This window comes from Echinops telfairi, unplaced genomic scaffold (genome assembly GCF_000313985.2).
Source record: "Echinops telfairi isolate 266 unplaced genomic scaffold, ASM31398v2 ScPeMD7_18;HRSCAF=68, whole genome shotgun sequence".
NCBI classification, from domain to species: Eukaryota; Metazoa; Chordata; class Mammalia; order Afrosoricida; family Tenrecidae; genus Echinops; species Echinops telfairi.
The window spans coordinates 13,572,217-13,590,194 of NW_022103915.1; the positions used below are offsets into that span (position 1 = coordinate 13,572,217).

The following is a 17,978-nucleotide window of genomic DNA, read 5'->3' on the forward strand; positions in this document are numbered from 1 at the left end:
TCGCCACTCACACCACTGGTCCTATAGGGCTCACTCGTATTTTTTATAAGAGAGTTTTATATAAAGGGTAAGTGTGCATTCAGAACGCATCCCAACCTAGTGCTGCCCAAGCCCATAAGTCCAACATTAGCCCATATGTCCGACACCAATCTACAAAGTCCTCCTCCATCTCAATATACACACAATGATGCCGGCTGCAGGAGGAAAGCCGAATCAGTGAGCGTGTAAGCATCTCAGCACTGGCAGGGTCTCCACACGGCTGCTCCAGCACCCAGGGCTGCATTGAGGCAGGTCCATGTGGCTTCTCCTCAGGGATGTCTTGCAGGAAGTGAGTCTTTCCAGCTGAAGCAGGGAACTGGCTAAGGCAGCTGCCCCCTGGTCCAACCATCAGAGAACAAGAGACCAGAGAACTAGAAAGGCGAGGTTCACCGAGCCATTTATCTCTCCGCCCTTCAATTAATTCCACATGTGTTTATTGGCCAGGTTAGCACAGTAAACCTTAACTATCATTTTGTTTGCTTGTTTATTTTTTTAAAAGAAAATGGATTTTACTGGGATACCAAAAAGCAAACCCATTGATATTGAATCAGTTAGCCTTATGTAAGCTCAGCCCAGGCAGCTCACAGCCGGTCCATTTGGCCTGCGTAGAAGTGTTGATCCAAGCCCAAGTGCACTGCCATGGTTAAGCTGATAGCACCCCATCAGACAAAGTAGAACTACTTGGGGGTGGTGGGGGTGGAATAGGGTGTTTGAGGCTAAAGTCTTGGTGGGCATCTCCCTCCCACTGGCTGGTTGGTGGTGTCTGCCAAGCTTTCAGAAGGTGCTGACTCCACCCAGGTAGCTGCTGCTGTGGGCTCTCCCATCCTCCCAAAGAAAGCCCGGGGAAAGGTGAGAGGGCATGTTCCAGCAAATGCCCCAAAGCAGGCAGACAGACAGACAGTGGCTCTCTGAGCCCGGGCCTGAGCGGCTCCAAGGGAAAGGTAGCATTGAGGCTTGCGTGTCAGCCAGCTAGGGCACTAAGAGATACGGGGAGCCCAACCCCACTTCACTTTCCCATCTCCTCCTGGCTTCAGTTTGAGGGGGACCCATTTTGTGTGTACTGGGTCATCCATACCCCCACCCCCAGGCCTGGTCGAGACTGAGCAGTTTCCCAGGACAGGGAACCTCCAGACCCAGGCATGTTGGCCACTGTGCTTTAACTCCTGGGCAGTGCCCGGGTAATAGATTTAACCAGGCTGGTACTTCTGCCCTCCTCTTACCAGCTCTCGTCCCCTGTTGGCTGTCATCAGGACAGAAGGGGGCTTGGAGGGGAAACCACGGCAGGGTGACAAGGGACACAGGCCAGACCCCAGGCTTCTCTGTCCTCAGCTCTCCTTCTGCCTCTACCTCCTCCACTCTCTGCTCCTGGACAAGGCGGTCCACCGTCGCTGCTTCCACACTGCGGTCACGAGTGGTGCCCGCGTGGGTCTCCCCGTCCAGGGAGAAGCAGCAGCGGCTAGAGAGTTGAGGTTTAGGTTTTGAGGACATTGGCACTGGGTTTGAAGAAGAGCTCTGGGGAAGACCTCCAAGTGCTCAGGGCTCCAATCGGGGGGATCTGGGGTTCAGGCCCTGCTCTCCATTAGCAGCCTGGCTTGTCTCTCCCAGGGCCCTGTCCACTGCTCTGTAAATGGTCACTTTGGGTCACCCTAGCACAGGGGGGAGCTCCTACAGGCAGGTCCTGGTTTGATTCCTCTCTAGGCACGCAGAGGTTCTCGTGGGCCATCAATTTGGTTGCGACTCATACCCTAAAGATGCGGACAAAGAGGCGGCCCGCTGCTGCCATTAAGAGCCATCCACTGTCACTGCCCTGGAGTCGATGCTGACTCACAGTGACTACAGGACAGGGTCCAACTGCCCCCTGTGAGCTTCTGAGACCGTAGCTCGTTATAGGAGTAGAAAACCCTGTCTTCCTCCCATGGAGAAGCTGGTGGTTTCGAACTGCCGACCTGGCAGTTAGCAGCCCGGGGCGCAAACACTGCCCCATCAGTGTTCCCACTCATCCACTGTAGGCACCACCGAAGGTTGTGGATGATGGATGGATGGAAACCCTACTGTGTTGACCACTCCAGCCCATTGCCCGCTCGTTGATTCTGACACCTAGTGTCCCCACGGGACCGAAGAGAAGAACAGAACTGCTCCCTGCAGTGCCCCGACTGTCATTCATCGCCGGAGCACACTGCCTCAGCTTTCTCCCTCAGAGCAGCGGGGACCACGGACCCTGCTGTCCATAGCCCGACCCTCAGCCTGCATCGCCACCCGGGCTGCTTCATACCACCTAGGTCCTGCAGACTGTTGTGGGTGGATGGACACTTCGGTGACCCGGCTGTCTGCCAGAAAGAAAGGTCGTCCTTTCTCTATGAAAGAGAAGCTGAACGAACACAGTGTGGCGCTGCTGTGAAGAAGGACGTGGTTGGTGAAGCTCCCGCGGTGACATGAAGGCCAGTGGACATTGAGGTCTCTGGGTTCCTCTCAGCAGCCACGCCAGGTGCCCCCTCTATGGAAACGGAGGTCCATGGGTAGCCAAGCAGGCTTGCTGCTTTCTGGAACATGGGTATCCTGCCTGGCACTGGCAATGGGGCAATTTCTGTGGAGCACGTGGGTTGTGGGCAGAGCCGGGGAATGGGGAGCTCGGCCCTTCCCCCCAGCTGCACAGGCTCGGCATGGATTCCCTGTGGCATCTCCTCGTTCTTCCCCCAGAGGCTCGGGCGGTCAGTTTAACTCATCAGCCAATGACTCAATGGGGTTTTTCAAAATGTGTTCATGTAAGTTATGCCTCATTGAAAATTTGATAGTAGAACATCCTTCCTTGGCCAAGTTGGACATTTTTTAGAGTTCCTTCAGACGTTGCCCGGATGTGCCCAGAAATTTCTAGGTGTCCAGCCCTTCCGGTTGTTTCTTTCACAATACTGTTGGCCAATGAGCCATTTGATGAGGCTGGGGCAAGGCCTTTGGCCAGAACTCTCTTTTTTGCACACCCCGAGTTTGCCCCAGACCACTGCCAGCTCTTCGCTTGGTTGGTGTTGGGTACAGGCAGCCGTGATTTGATTTAACTTCATTTGTGGAAGGAAACACACACACCAGCGCCAAGCTGAGAAAATGAAAGCTCTAAGCAATTCTTTTTGAGAACTGGCATCATTTGTTGTGAAGGAGGAGAGAAATCATTCCTCATTTATCTCTCATTCATTTTGATTCCTGAAGAATTGGGAGAGACAGAGACCATTGGATGCAAACTGTGATAGTTATGTTTATCGTGCCAACCTGGCCAATGAACACATGGGATTCATCGAAGGGCAGTTTAATTGAAGGGCGGAGAGAAAAATGGCTCTGGCAAGCCTTGCCTTTTTGTCCTCTTGCTCTCTGATGGTCAGACCAGGGTGCAGCTGCCTTAGCCAGTTCCCTGCTTCCGCTGGCAAGGCTCACTTCCTGTGAGACATCCCTGAGGAGAAGCCACATGGACCTACCCCGATGCAGCCCTGGGTGCTGGAGAAGCCACATGGAGACCCCTGCCAGCGCTGAGATTGTACATGCTCACTGATTCGGCTTTCCTCCTGCATTTGGTGTCATTGCGTGTGTTTTGTGTCCTCGAGGAGGACTTTGTGGATCTGTGGCCACATATGGGCTAGTGGTGAACCTGTGGGCTTGGACTGGACTGGGTTGGGATGCTTTCTGAATGTACACGTACCTTTTATAGAAAACTCTCTCTTATACATATATGAGTTTCTGCGGATTTGTTTTCTTGAGTCTACCCAGACTCACACACCAAAGTTATGTTCGATGAGCACTAAGGAAAACATTCTTCGGTGACAAATGCGCAGGAAAACCAATACTTGTCAAATAGCACCAGCCACAATGTATCACGTCGCTCTTTGGCCTTGATCAGGCGCTGTCAAGAAGGACACAAGCAAACATGTACATCAATCGCTTCTTGAACAAAGGTGGTCGGAGTCCCAAGGCTGTGTCTGCGCAGGGGCGTCACGCAGCTCCCCAGGACTGGGACACTGGGTGCTCCGCCCTGAAGACAGAGGAAAGACCGAGAGCAGCTTCCGCTGTACCCCCATCCTGCACCTGGGATTAGAACGCATGGTTGCCCCGAGAGGGCCCTCCTAGGCCTGTTTGCCACCGTTGAATCCGTACTGACTTGGTTTTCTTTTTCCTCCTGGGGTTTTTTTTCTACCCGCAGAGGACCCTCCTTTAATCACAGGATGCTGACAGAACGAACGGCAGGATGGTTTGTTTACTCTCTGAGCCCCACCATTGGTAATTAGTATGCTCCGTGGTGGTGCCTTTTAAAGAAAGTCCAAGTTTGCTTTTCTCTTCCCACCGGATGGTAAACACAGAATCACGTCTTGTACGTAGTCACATCTTGCTTTGCTCGCGGCGAAATAGAATTGCCTTCCACATGAAAGAAAAGGGAAAAAAAAGTCCTTGTTTGCAGTCAAGGAGGAGGCTGGAGTCAGTCGCCTCTCCCCATCTAGCGCTAGAGGCCAGTTAATAAAACTCCACCTGGTGCCTCACTACAGAGCTTTACAAGCTGTAGTTACAGGAACCGCATCGGGAGACTCCCCAGAGCTTAGCCGCTTCAAAACACTGCGTGAGTGCCTTTCCCCTACGGTTCCTCAAAACCCACACCTCATCTTACAGAGAGAGCTGGCCTCTGATTTCCCTTTGGTTCCTCTGAGCTCCAGAAATGTGGATGCGATAGCATTAAGGCCAAACTAAAACCTAACCAAAGCAGCCATCACCTTGCCAGGGACACACCTGGCCTCCTTGTGGCCCTTCATGACACAGGGCCTCTCCCACCAGCCGCAGGGAGAGTCTGATAGGAAGCCAAGCCTCAGGACCTGGGACTTCTTCACCATAACTCCCCAGGTGTCTTCAATGATCACACGATCATTGCTACTGTTTTCAACCTCAGACAAAATGGGCGTTCTCTCTTATACCTGTGTGCTATGGCAAGAGGGAAGGTCGTTTTACATTGGTCAGTGAGCAAAACTACATCACTTGGTCTCTATGTGCCTCTGGCAACAGAGGAAGAGGGAGAGTTAGGAGGAAATGGATGGCGCGGCTAATGGCCTCCACGATCAACTAGCTCCTTTGTCCTGAGACCGGAAGAAGCTGGATGGTGCCCAGCCACCATTACTGAGCACCGTGAACAAAGCATCTGTTTCTATAGAAACTGATGATTGAACAGAGCAAAAACAAAACAGTGATGAAGCTCTCACGGACTCCTGACTTTCTGGAGCCAGGGAGGCCAGATGACCCCCTGAAGCTATTGCCCAGAGATCATCTTTAAAGCTTAAACAAACAAACAATTATCCTCTATAATTTTGAAATCAAACAATCCTTTAGCTTAACCAGTTAAGAATGTCTGCCTTGAGCATTGTGTGCTCCTAAGATCTGCCTCTATGGGGCCAACTGCACAACAGCAACTGGAAAGGTTAGAGAGGCGCCTTGTGGGTGGTGAGCTCCCGCTGACGAGGGAGGAAGGGCCCCCGAAGGGAGGGTGAGAACCTCTGCCGGCGAAGAATGGGACTGAACAGGGAGGAATTGTCACGTTGTAGGTTCTACTGTGCAGACGTTCTGCGGGGTATATGTCTTTTCAACAACCATCCCAATGAAAGACATTGCTTTTTAAAACTGGTGAAATAGACTGTGTGGCCTTGGTACAAACAATGTAAATGTGAAGCCTTGTTTGACAAGGAAACCAAAAATGGCCTCTCCTGTGAACTCAGAGCCCCCCAAATGCTTTTTTCCAGGGCCCACAACCTATCGCCTACAGATCACCAGGCCGCTTTCTACCTGGCTCTGCAGCTTGCCATCTCCAGACAGGTGAGTGCCTCCTCCCGAAGTCCACTCCACTTGGCACGTTCTCTTCCACCCTGGTGCAGCTCCTTGGGCTCCCCAGGTGGAGGCAGGTCGTAGATGGTCTTCATTCATTCACGGGAGGCTGTCTCCGTGCCGGGGGGCGGGGGGTGGGGGTTGGCACATCTCCTCAGTGCAGATCCTCTTGTTCTGGCCAGTTGGGGCATCCTCGGCGGAGACACGGGAGTTTCCCGGGTTCTGCTTTGAGAAGCTATGACCACAAGTCTGGAGGGCCCTTCCTGTGGTCAGATGGCAATGTGGGGTGTAGCACCTGACACAGATTCTGAACTCAGCAGTCACTGCAAGTGGCCTTTGTCACCTGCTAATGGGAACAGGGGATACAGTGCTGACGGGTGTTGGGGGGGAATCTAGTCACTGGTTGGGACCCAGTTAGCAAAGGGTATCAAGAAATGATAAGAAGATGCCTACAGACATAGACCCCCCCAAAAAATAAAACCCACTTTGGCCAAAATCTTAGATGCGGGACACATTGACTCAAAGTGACTTGGTGGCATGCTGGCGGCAGGGTCCCTCAGCCTCCGTCTTCCCAAAGAGACAGCGTCCAGAAGTCCCGTCCTACAGTTGTTGTGGAGACTCTGGTCACATCGTTGCTGCCCCGCTGCTGCTGCTGCAGGATGCTGGTGGGGACCCAGCACATTCTGAGTGCTGCCTGTGGGGGGGATCCAAGTTCAACCCCCACACACACCGTTCTTCTGGCAGGCCCAGGCTGTAGGCCTGCATCTGGCTTTGGGGTTGCTCATGAAGGGTGTTGAGAATGGTGACCCAGGCATGGAGGACGCCGAGGTACCTCTCCCGCCATGGTCCTGGGTAACGCACAGCCGACTCTCAGCCTCACCAAGCGCTGGGTGCAGCCTGCCATGAAGCGCTCTTCCCAGAGCAGCTTGGACTCCTGCCTCTTCCTCTTCTCTGGCTCTCTGCTCCCTGGCTGCCTTTCCCCGCGCTTCCGGTTCCACGCCTGGCATCCTCAGCCCTCTACCCTGGCCTGACATGCGGTGGACACTCCGTAATACTTGTTGAATAAACGAAATGGCTTTGGATTCCTTCCACTTGGCTATCCCTCAAGGATAAACTTTTGCAGCCTGTAATGGGTCGACCCTGATTTCTCTGTCAATGACTTCCACGCTCATACCACCTTTCTCTGCCCTTCCCATAATGCCCAACTGAATACTGGTCCTGCCTTACTGTCACCCTGGGGAGGGGCCAAGGGAACGGAGCCCTGTGGGTGCAGGGTCAGCCCTGTAGTGTCAACATGCCAGCCCGCCCTGCCTGTTTCCCTGCTGGCTGGTGGGGGCTGGCCGGTGGGGACCCTTCTTATTCTCTGGGCCCCATGGCATCTCCCCGGCAGAGGAAAGGAGAGAATTGGAGGATGTAGCTTCACCCTTGTCTCTGTCACACAACAGCTACGGGATCTTGTTCAGGAAATGCCAGCTCTCTCCTTATAAAGGAAGAATTGGGCTCAATCAGGGTTCGATCGACAAACTTTGGAGACGGAAGAGCCACGCCTGTCCCTCACAACAATTTAAATGAACTCACCGTCTGAAAACGATTGTTTTATTTTCATTTTCAATTTTACTTCAGAGCCCCATGTACGCACCCAAAGAGCAGCAGATGGCTCTTGAGCCACGGTTGGGTGAACCCTGGGCTACATGACCTTCCTGCCAGCGGCAGTGATGATCAAGACTCTGGTTCAAAACCAGGACATCTCCACCGCCAACATTTCAATCCATCAGTCCTGGATTTCAGAGGGCCTCGGGGTCGACTGAGGTCAGAGTGGCCACCAGGCAGTGAGGGTTTGCGTGGAACAGGTGAGCTGGACGACGCTCCAGCCTTGCACCGTGCAAGAAGAGACAGGAGTCCCTGGGCCGGCCATGTCAGAATACTTCAGTCCCGGGCGGGATTTCGAAATCCGGCTTCAGGTTCTAATTCTCGCGAGCGACTGCTAAACTTATATGGAATCCAGGGTGTTCAGATATGCACTGTGTGTGCGTTTTATCAACCCTTGTTCTTGGATGGTTTTGAAGGAAGTGTGAGCAGCTGCTGCCTTTGAAGGTTAGAGCCGGGTCTGGTTCTCCTTGGATTTGGGTCTATCTGCTTTGCGTGTGCAGCTGCCATGTGTTTCCTGGGCGGAGTTATTGGAGGTTATCATTTGGAAAGGTGTGGGGGTTTTGTAGGGGGCCCCCACGTGGCGTATTGCTTTCCCATCTGACGGAAAACCGGGATAAATGGTCTGAAAACAGAACCACAGACGCCTGCCGAGATGGAAAACTTTCTATTAAAGATTTTGTAACGTCTTAGACACTTTAATTTCACAGTAATACTTAAAAAGAGAGAGGGAGAGAGAACATGTTGGCTAAGGCAGTTTCATTCCATGAAAAACCTCTGGCAAATGGCGTGTGCCTCCGTCCAGAGCCAAATCATCTTGGGCATAATCAAAAGTAGCTCCGTTTCGCGCAGAAGCGAGGGTGCAGAAAGAAAAGACGGGGTCCCGGGCAGGTCTGCAGGGAGCCAGGGTCTCTTGTATTCTCCCCACGGGGTCAGAGGGCGGCTGTGTTCACCTGCGTGGCTAATGTCCTGCGCCCTTGGAGAGTCCCGCTCAGAGTCTGGATGTGGCCCAGAATGACACTGCTCCTGGCAGGAGGATCCAACCAGGGAGATGGTGATGGGGCTGGAGGGAAGGGGGTGGGGGGTGTCCACCCCTTTTAACAGCCTTTCAGCTGCCCCCTGGGTTTTGTTTCCAAACAGATTCCGGAGGCCCTGGGCTACGTCCGCCAGGCTCTTCAACTTCAGGGCGACGACGCCAACGCCCTGCACCTCCTGGCGCTCCTGCTGTCTGCACAGAAACATCACCAGGACGCCCTGAGCATCGTGGACATGGCCCTCAGCGAATACCCCGAGAACTTCATGTGAGTGCTGGCCCCCGGCTCCTGCCCGCCAATCACAGCGGCACCCCCCTTCTGCTGATGTTTAGAAACAGACGTGGGCTGCCCAGCCACTCGAACGTGGACTGGGAACCCATTGCCATGTGGTCAGTTCCGGCGCGCGTGGACCCTGAACACCACACGGTAGACCTTGGCTGACCTCTCTGTGTTGTTACATGTACAGGTCACCAGACCTTTCTTCCGTGGTGCATTCCAGCAGCCCTTCCGGCTGGTCGCTGGGTCGTGGCGCCTTTGTACCAGCCAGGCGCCTCCCTTAGGATTCAAAACCCAACTCACTGCTGTCCAGTTGATTCTGACCCATCGCGACCCTCCAAGACAGGGAAGGGCTGCCCCTGAGGATTTCTGAGACTCAGCTCTTCATAGGAGTAGAAAGCCTCGTCTTTCCCTGCCAGAGCGGCTGGTGGTTTTGAACTGCTGACCTTGCGGTTCTCAGCCCAACACGTAACTACCCCCACACCGCCAGGACTCCTCAACATATTAGGGGATCCTTATTTAGTGGTTACACATTGGGCTGCTAACCACAAGGCCAGGAGTTCGAAACCACCAGCCACTCTCTCGGAGAAAGAGGAGGCTTTTACTCCCGTAAAGAGTTAAGTCTCCGAAGCCCACAGGGGCAGTTCTACCCCTCTTAGAAGGTCGTGATGGGCCCGCATTGACTGGATGGCAGTGAGTTTGGTTTTTGCTTTGCTGTGTTTTAATATAGTTAAAATACTTTCCCAGCATGCTTCCTTTGGGTCCTCGAGATGATTTTAGATGGATTGTGGATAAACACTTTTAATGGCTACCCATTTATTTTCATGTCCATTAGGGAAAAGATATAACCGCATCTCAAAGTGTGATTTTGGGGAAATGGTTGTTCAGGGGAAGACTAAGATGTTTTAAAAATGAGCTGTGTTAAAGTCAATTTGAGGGAAAATATGAAGTGCAACCTCCCAAGACAGACAGATACACGTGGAGTTGGCGTAAGTGCGGCCGAAGGACCGCAAATGACCGAGTCTCGGGAAGCATCTCTGGTTTGCCCAAGCAGTCCCGGGCTTCCACAACACTGGGGGGTGCAGTGCTGTCGGGCAGCCTTGGGAAGATGCCTGACCCACTGTGCCTCCGTTGTATTCTCCAGAAAGTCTCTCTCTCTCTCTCACTGCTACCCAGCCAATGCCAGCTTAAGACCCTGGAGGACAGGGGAGCACTGCTCCTGTGGGTTTCCAAAACAGGAACTCTTGTTGGGAGTAGAAAGCCCCATCTCTCCCATAGAGGGGCTGGCGGTTTCAAACGGCCGACCTCGCAGATCACAGCCCAATGCGTAACCACCCTACATACATGCGCCATGTCTCGCGTGATGGAAGAGCTGGCAGGGTGAGCGGCTACTCCCAAGCAGTCTCTTCATTCTCATCCAGTGCCTGTTGCTTGGACGTGACCGAGAAGGACACGTGTTGGGGGCTATGCAGCCGTTTGTCCTCGATGCTAGTAGCTCAGTAACGGGCCACTGAGGCCAGACACAGCCACCGCCACCGCTCTCCCATATACTGAAAGGTTCCACTCAGCTGCGTTTCTGCTCCTGTCAAAGGCGGGTGGGGGCAGCCTGGAGGGAAAGCCAAGAAGGAAGGAACTGGGACCTCCACTCGGCCCAGGCTGCCTCTCCCCTTCTTTCCCGCAGACTCTTTAAGTGGGTCAGCGCTGGCTCCCGCCTCAGCCTCATCACCTCACGGTGTGCTCAGTTAGTTAGCTAGCGCATGTCAGCAGCTCGCCTCCTCCGAAAATTGGTTCGCACGCTTCCATGGCAAACCCTTCTCTGTCTTCACGTGTAAGGGCGCTCTCTTCTCCCCTGTCAAGAGAAGCCGTGTCTTGCTCCGGGGACCCTTTGCCTGGGGGTGGTTTGGTGGGTGAGCGGAAGGGCTACGCGGTGGCCGCGGCTGGCTTATGGCAGCTCTTAGACTGGCCCTGGCACACACTGAGTCTCTTTCTGGATTTGAGCCAAGGCTGTGGAGCCTGACATGATTAAAGCACTCTGAAATATAGATATGGTCCTTCACCCATCAGGACGGTATCACACACGTGACTGTAGTCTCCAGCTGTTTCCATAGCCCAGGGTGTAGTTGGGAAGAGGTGTTTTAAACCCAGAGCCGCACCACGCAGTAAGCTATCAACCCAGCCCGTAAAGCAAACCCCCTGCGCCGGAGTCTCGAAGAGAGTTTCTGAGGCTGTAAACCTTCCCCTCGCTGCTGGTGGGGTGGGTTTGAACCGCTGACCTTGCAATTAGCAAACCAGCCCTTACCCCAGACAGCTCCACCAGGGCCCCTGAGCTGGCAGCAGTGATGGCTAGCATGGTGATGCCCCAAGTGGCAGCAGCTGAAGGGCCTTCTCAAGTGGTAACCGTGAGGCAGTGCGGTAGAGACTGCTGAGGGATGCAATCCTGTTACTCCGATGTCCCCCGTCAACTCAGGAAGCAAGGCAGATGGCCGCCGGGCTGAGAGCGAGCGGCCCATGACTTGTTCACTCTGTAGATACTGGAATTTCTTCCTCTTGGAAGGAGCCGCCTCAAGATTATGTGATTAAATGTCCCGGCCAGAGGGAGTCATCGAATCCCATGCATGGCTCCTGCTCAGCCTGGGTGACACATGTCAGCCTACATTTCCTCCGACTTGTCCTCGATGCTTTGGGGTATGATCCATTTGTCACAAGCGTGACCCTGGCAGAGCTGTAGCCCGCCCCACCCCCCCCAAAAGCCAACCTGGGGATAGCACGTATTTCTTGTTGCCCAGTGCCATAAATGCCAGAGGCTGAGTTGGTAGAACTTGCTACGTGAAGGTGAACCCCCACCCCCACCCCCAAGCACTCCCCCACCCAGCCCATCCTGGCTAGTCCGGTTCCACTGCTGCACACTGACCAGATGAGACAGCTGAGTGCCCTTGGAGGGGCAGCGGTCTTCCCTCGATGCCCCCATGAAACAATATGAACAGTTGCCTTTTAGCACCTTGGGTAAGCATCCCAGGGACCAAACGGTTCTGTAATTCTCCCCGCCTGGCTGGGTGGCCCCACTTAGCATTTTGTCAGGCCCAGCCAAACGGAAGACTCCACGGGAATTGACACTGGTGTGCACGTGAACGGTTGGGCTTGTGAGAACCAGGAACTCAAAAAGCTCAGCTTGCCGCTCCGAAGAACAAGACCAAGAGCCATTGTCTAGGGCCTGGTGGCGTTAGTTCGGCGTGGCAGGAGAGACGTGCGTGCAAACCCCCGGCACACTCTGTTCCTAGGCCACGTTCCGTGGGTGGGCGTGCTATTTGTGAAAACTCTGCCCGTGTTGCGTTGCATCTGGAGCTGGCGAGCAGCGGAACAGTGTCTGGAAATACCTTTGACAGTGGTCGAGGCACGCGCGTACGAACCTAGTTCAAGGCTCCGAACCCTCCGTTTCTGAGTTGGGTGGGCTCGGGGAGTCATCCAGTCTCGCTGAGCCTCGTGTCCTCACAGGTAAAACAGGAATTATGAGACGCCTGTCTCAGGAGGTGGGCGTGAGGAGCAATTCGGTCGTTCAATTGCAGTTTCTGTACCCGGCAGTCGCTCAGTAACGGGCAAGTAGTCACCGTCATTGTTACCAAGACTGCCGCTTTTCAAGTCTGCCGACACTTTGGAACCCTTAAGGTTGTTGTTGGAAATCAACTACCAAAGAACACATTTAGAATGAGACCCCCAGGGAGTACCTCGGCGAACACGTGTGTCCACGCCCTGCTCTGTCCTGTGTGCAGTAGGCCCTGCCCTGTCTCTTACTCTTTCACACTGCCACGGCGACTCTCGGGCCCTTGAACTTTGAGATCCATTTTCATACCAGTTTGTCAAGCTCCACCGAAATAAAATTTGTTAGGATTTGGATGGCGGTTACCCACGGCCATTTGGAGGGAAGATAATAGCCTGGTTTGGGAAGAATTGTAAAGTTATGACACTGGATTTTCTAGTCCATGGCCCTTTAGGCCCTTTAATGGTTTTGGGGTTTTTTTTCATTAGGCTGTATGATTTTCCTCATGAAGATGTTGCCCACATTTTTTTAAAACTCCATTTACTGCTGTTGTTTCTGTCATTGGCCGCAGTCAACACAGACTGACTCCCAGTGGCCCAGGTGACGGAGTAGATCTTCCCCGCGGTCTCCTCAGCAGCCATTAATACGGAGGAGCGTGGCTTTCTCCCAGCGAGCGGCTGGGAGGGTGCAGAAGAAACCTACCCATGTCTTCAGTCTGACGTTGATTGAACATACAATCCAAATGCATTTAGCATTACAGTGAACCCTCGTGTTAATCGGTTCTAGACCCTACCGTGATAAATGAAATTCCACGAAGTAGGATTCCTTATTTGTAAATCAAATATTTTCGTAGTTAGAGCATAGAGGACATGAAAAAACACCCTTTAGTCACCATTACACTCGTGTTACCCAATTTATTAAATGAAAAAGGGAAAATACAGTAAAACATTTTGGACGTTACAATTATCATTTATTATTTATTATATTATTTATGGCATCTAGTTTACAGTATTACATATTTCACATACAGTGTTATTATACATAGTTCTTACAAATACTGTAATCAATAGCCTATGAAATGACTTAAGGGATGTACTCTACAGGTGGGTCGCCGTCTTTTTCCTCTGAAGGAGCGGGTGTAGGCAGTGGGTGCTGTTACGCAAAAACCGCGATAGAGTGAAGCAGCGGAAGTCGAAGCATGAAGTGGCGAGGGTTCACTGTATTGGCAATTGGAATGCAAAAGCTGGAAGCAAAGAGGAAGCCATGGAAACTATGGATTTGGTGAGAGAACCATAGCTGGAGATCGCATGATAGAATTTTGCAAGACCCATGACTTGTGCACAGCAAACACCTTTTTTCAATAACAAACGGTGACGACACACATGGACTTCTCCGGATGGAATACACAGAAGTCAGATCGACTGCATCTGTTGGAAGAGGAGATGGGGAAGCTCAGTATCCACAGCTAAAACTAGGTGAGGGCACAGACCATCAAGTGCTTATATGTAAGTTCAGTTTGAAGATGAAGAACCAAGACAAGTCCCGGAGAACCAACATATGACCTTGAGTCTATCCAACGTGAATTTCAAGAGCATCTCAAGAACAGATTTGATTTATTGAACACTAATGACAGGAGCCCTGATGAGCTGTGGGAAGATAGAAAGAATGTTATTCATGATGGAAAGCAAAAGCCATTAAAAAGGCAGGAAAGAAAGAAAACCTCAAAGTGGAGATCAGAAGAGACTCTGATTGTAGAGTCGCTAAAGCAAATGGAAGAAATGATGAAGCCAAAAGGCTGAACAGAAAGTTTCAAAGGGCAGATCGGGAAGAGAAAGTCACATATTATATTGAAATATGTGCAAACACAGACTGTTGTTTTTAAAAAAAGAAGAACACGCTCAGCATATCTTAAACTGAAAGAATTAATAAAAGAAATCCAAGCCTTGTGTTGCAGTATTGAAAGATTCTATGGACAAAATGTTGAGCAATGCAGCCATCAAAAGAAGAGGGAAAGAATATGCAAAGTCACTGTACCGAAAAGAACCGGTTACCAGCCTACGAGTAAGAACCAAGGTACTGAAAAAAGGTACTGAACCAAGCTGCACTGAAGGTATTATCCACAAACATGCTCCCGGAATGGATGGGCTACCAATGGAAATGTTTCGACAGGCTGATGATGCACTGGAAGCACTAATCTATGCCAGGAAATTTGGGAGACAGCTACACGGCCAACTGACTGGAAGAGAGCCATATTCGTGTCCATTCCAAGGAAAGGTGACCCAACAGAACGCTCAAATCATAGAACAACATCATTGATAGCACATTCAAGTCAAATTCTGCTGAAGATCATCCAAGAGCCAGCAGTTCATTGACAGGGAGCTGCCCGAGGTTCAGGCCGGATTCATAAGGGCGATGTGGAACAAAGGAGACTTTGTTGATGTCAGATGGATCTTGGCTGAAAACAGAGAATACTAGAAAGATGTTTACTTGTGTTTTATTGACTATGCCAAGGCATTCAACTGTGTGGACAATGACAAACTATGGATGGCCTTGAGAAGAATGGGAATTCCAAAATATTTTATAGTGCCCATACATGGATCGAGAGGCAATTGTGGGAACAAAAGAAAAGAATACGTTGCGGTTAAAATTCAGAAAGGTGTGTGCATCAGGGTTGTATCCTCTCACCTTACTTATTCAATCTGTGTGCAGGGAAAATCAGCAGAGAAGCTGGATTATTGAAGAAGAACGTGGCATCAGAGTTGGAGGAAGGCTGATTAACGACCTGCGATATGCAGATGACACCACCTTGCTTGCTGAAAGCGAGGAGGTCCAGAAGCACTTGCTGATGGAGATGAAGGATTGCAGCCTCCAGTAGGGTTAGAGCACAGCGCAAACTCACTTGCTGCCACAGAGTCAGTGAGGACTCACAGAGACGCCCCGTGGGTTTCTAAGACTTTCTACTTTCTATGGGAGTAGAAAGCCCAGTCTCTCCCGACAGACTGCTGGTGGTTTCAAACTTCCGACTGTGCAGAGCACAGTCCAACGTGTAACCACTACTCCATCAGGGCTCCTGCAAGTCAATGGAGAGAAGACCCAAATCCTCAAAACAGGACCATTAGGTAACATCATGATCAATGGAGAACAGATGGAAGTTCTCAGGGATTTGGGGCTTGCGTGGATCCACAATAAGTGCTCATGGAATCAGCAGCCAGAGATCAAAAGACGTGTTGCATTCGGTAAACCTGCTGCACAGGACCTCTTTACAGTATTGGAGAGCAGGGATGCTACCTTGAGGACTAAGTTGAAGCCCTTCTACTTTCAATGGCCTCGTATGCATGTGAACGTTGAACATGGAATAAGGAAGGCTGAAGGAGAACTGATGCGTTTGAAGCGTGGTCCTGACGAGAATATTGAAAGTGGCACCGACTGCCACAAGGACGAGCAAATCCGTCACAGGAGGAGGATGGCCGGAGTGCTTCTTAAAGGCAACATGGCGAGACTTTGTGTCTTCTACTTTGGACATAATCAGAGAGACCGATCCTGGAGAAGGGCGTCAAGCTTGGTAACGTAGAGGCACAGTGAAAACAAGGAAGGTCCTCAAGGAGACGGATTGACACAATAGCTGCAATAATGGGCTCAAGTTCAGGGACGTTGGGAGAGTGGGGCAGGTCGGGACAGGCTTTCACTCTGCTGGGCATAGAATCACTGTAGGTTGGAGCCAACTTGACGGTACCAAACATCAACACACACGAGTTGGTGTTATAAAATATGTTGCTAACCCTACATTCTTTAATTAAGCTCAACTTGTTCATGATATGCTATTTTTTTATGTTTAGCAATTATTTTAGGACTTTGAATTTATATTCATGTGTAAAATAGGATTAGAATATTCATTTCTCACTATGTCCTTAGGTTTTTGTATCCAGGTTAAATAAACCTCAAGAAGTGAGTTGGAGTAAAATTCCAAAATTTATTATTCTAGGAATTCTAGGAATAAAACTTGTCATTCTAGGAATAAATAATTCCAGATATAATGACCCCAAAATAAACAAAATATCTTGGTAGAACTTGCATGCAAAACCATCGAGTTGGCCTTTCCACTCTGGAAAGACTTCTGAAGCTTTTAAAAAAATGATTATAGAATTTGTTAATCTCTAGGTAATATATGTAATATATGAAGTTGTCAGTACATATATATCTATATATACTATTGTATATACAGGAGGATATATTCATTTCATCTAAATTGGTTTTTTTACATTTTTTAATTGTGACTATGCACAACAAAATATTCACATATTCAACAATTTCTGCATTTCTAACTCAGTGACATAGATTACATTCTTCTTAAATTTTAAACTTTGATTAGCCTCAATTTTCTATAGTACCTTTTTGCTGTCTATTTATTATCACCTGATATCTCTGGCTGCCTAATATGTTTGTATTATCAATATTGTTGCCTATGCCCTTTAGATTTCTGGAGGCATAGTGATTCCATGTTGAGCTACTAACCATAGGTCTGCAATTTGAAATCACCAGCCATCCCACAGGAGAAAGACGTGGTTTCTCCTCCCGTGAAGAGTTACAACCACGGAACCCACAGGGCCGTCACTCAGTCTTAGGATGGCATGAGTCAGCACTGAGCCGATGGCAGCGAGTGTGTGTTTTGTTGCGTCCTTATGCCTTTTTAAGTTGCTATGCCAGAGATTTGTATATTTTGTTGATCTTTAAAAAGAAAAGTAATCTGTTATACACATTTTTATCTCAGTTGTGCGTTATGTCTTCTGTTCATTTTCTTTATTTCTATTATTTCCTATCTTGCATTTCCTTTGATTTTTTTCTGGGTTTTTTTTCCTGTAATCTCTTACATAGGTTGTTTTGCCTTTCTTATTTTCTGAAGGAGGCATTTAAGACTAGAATTTTCCCTCTAAGTACTGCTTCAGCTATAAGCTACAGTTTCGATAGGTGAAATTTTATTCTTCAGTTCTAAATGTGTTCTATTTCCATTTTATTTTTGGAGCCATGTTTTATTTTTAAATTGCGTTGTTATTGTCAGATACTTGTGCGTTTTCAGACTTCTCTCTTAGTGACCTGTGTCACCACATACTTACGGCAATTTGCTTTACTTATTTTCTGGCTTTGCTATTAGCTGCATGTGAGTTTTGAATTGCTGTGTTTTCCTGGTAAATTGAACTCTTTATCATTATGTTGTTGAAATTCACATGATGCATTTTGCCTTAATATTCTACATGATATGCAAACACATATCCATATCTATGTGTACATAGTCATATGTTCGTGCATATAAATGTGTCAGTGGGGTTTTTTGTTTTTATTTATTTTTGCAGGAGGACTTAGAACACCTTTTTCCATTTTCTTGGAACTTTTTTCTATTTTTATATTTGAAGTATGCTCTTGTGCTCATTATATTCAGCTGATTTTTAAAATTAAAAGATCATTATATTGGGGACTCTTACAGCTCTTATCATAATCCATACATCCCTTTAACTGATTTTTTCTTCTTTTTTAAATTTTTATTTATTTATATTTTAATTATTTTATTGGGGGATCGTACAACTATCATCACACTCCATACATCCATCCATTGT

The 17,978-nt window shown here is 49.7% G+C and overlaps 1 protein-coding gene across 1 annotated transcript in view; it reads left to right on the top strand.

Annotated features, from left to right (window-relative positions):
- The window catches only part of TTC7B (tetratricopeptide repeat domain 7B), a 248,850-nt gene that overhangs the window by 131,691 nt on the left and 99,181 nt on the right, over positions 1-17,978 (top strand). The window contains exons 12-13 of the mRNA XM_045288134.1: positions 5,796-5,868; positions 8,665-8,825. Coding sequence (XP_045144069.1) covers positions 5,796-5,868; positions 8,665-8,825 — 234 coding nt within the window. The remainder of the gene's footprint in view (positions 1-5,795; positions 5,869-8,664; positions 8,826-17,978) is intronic.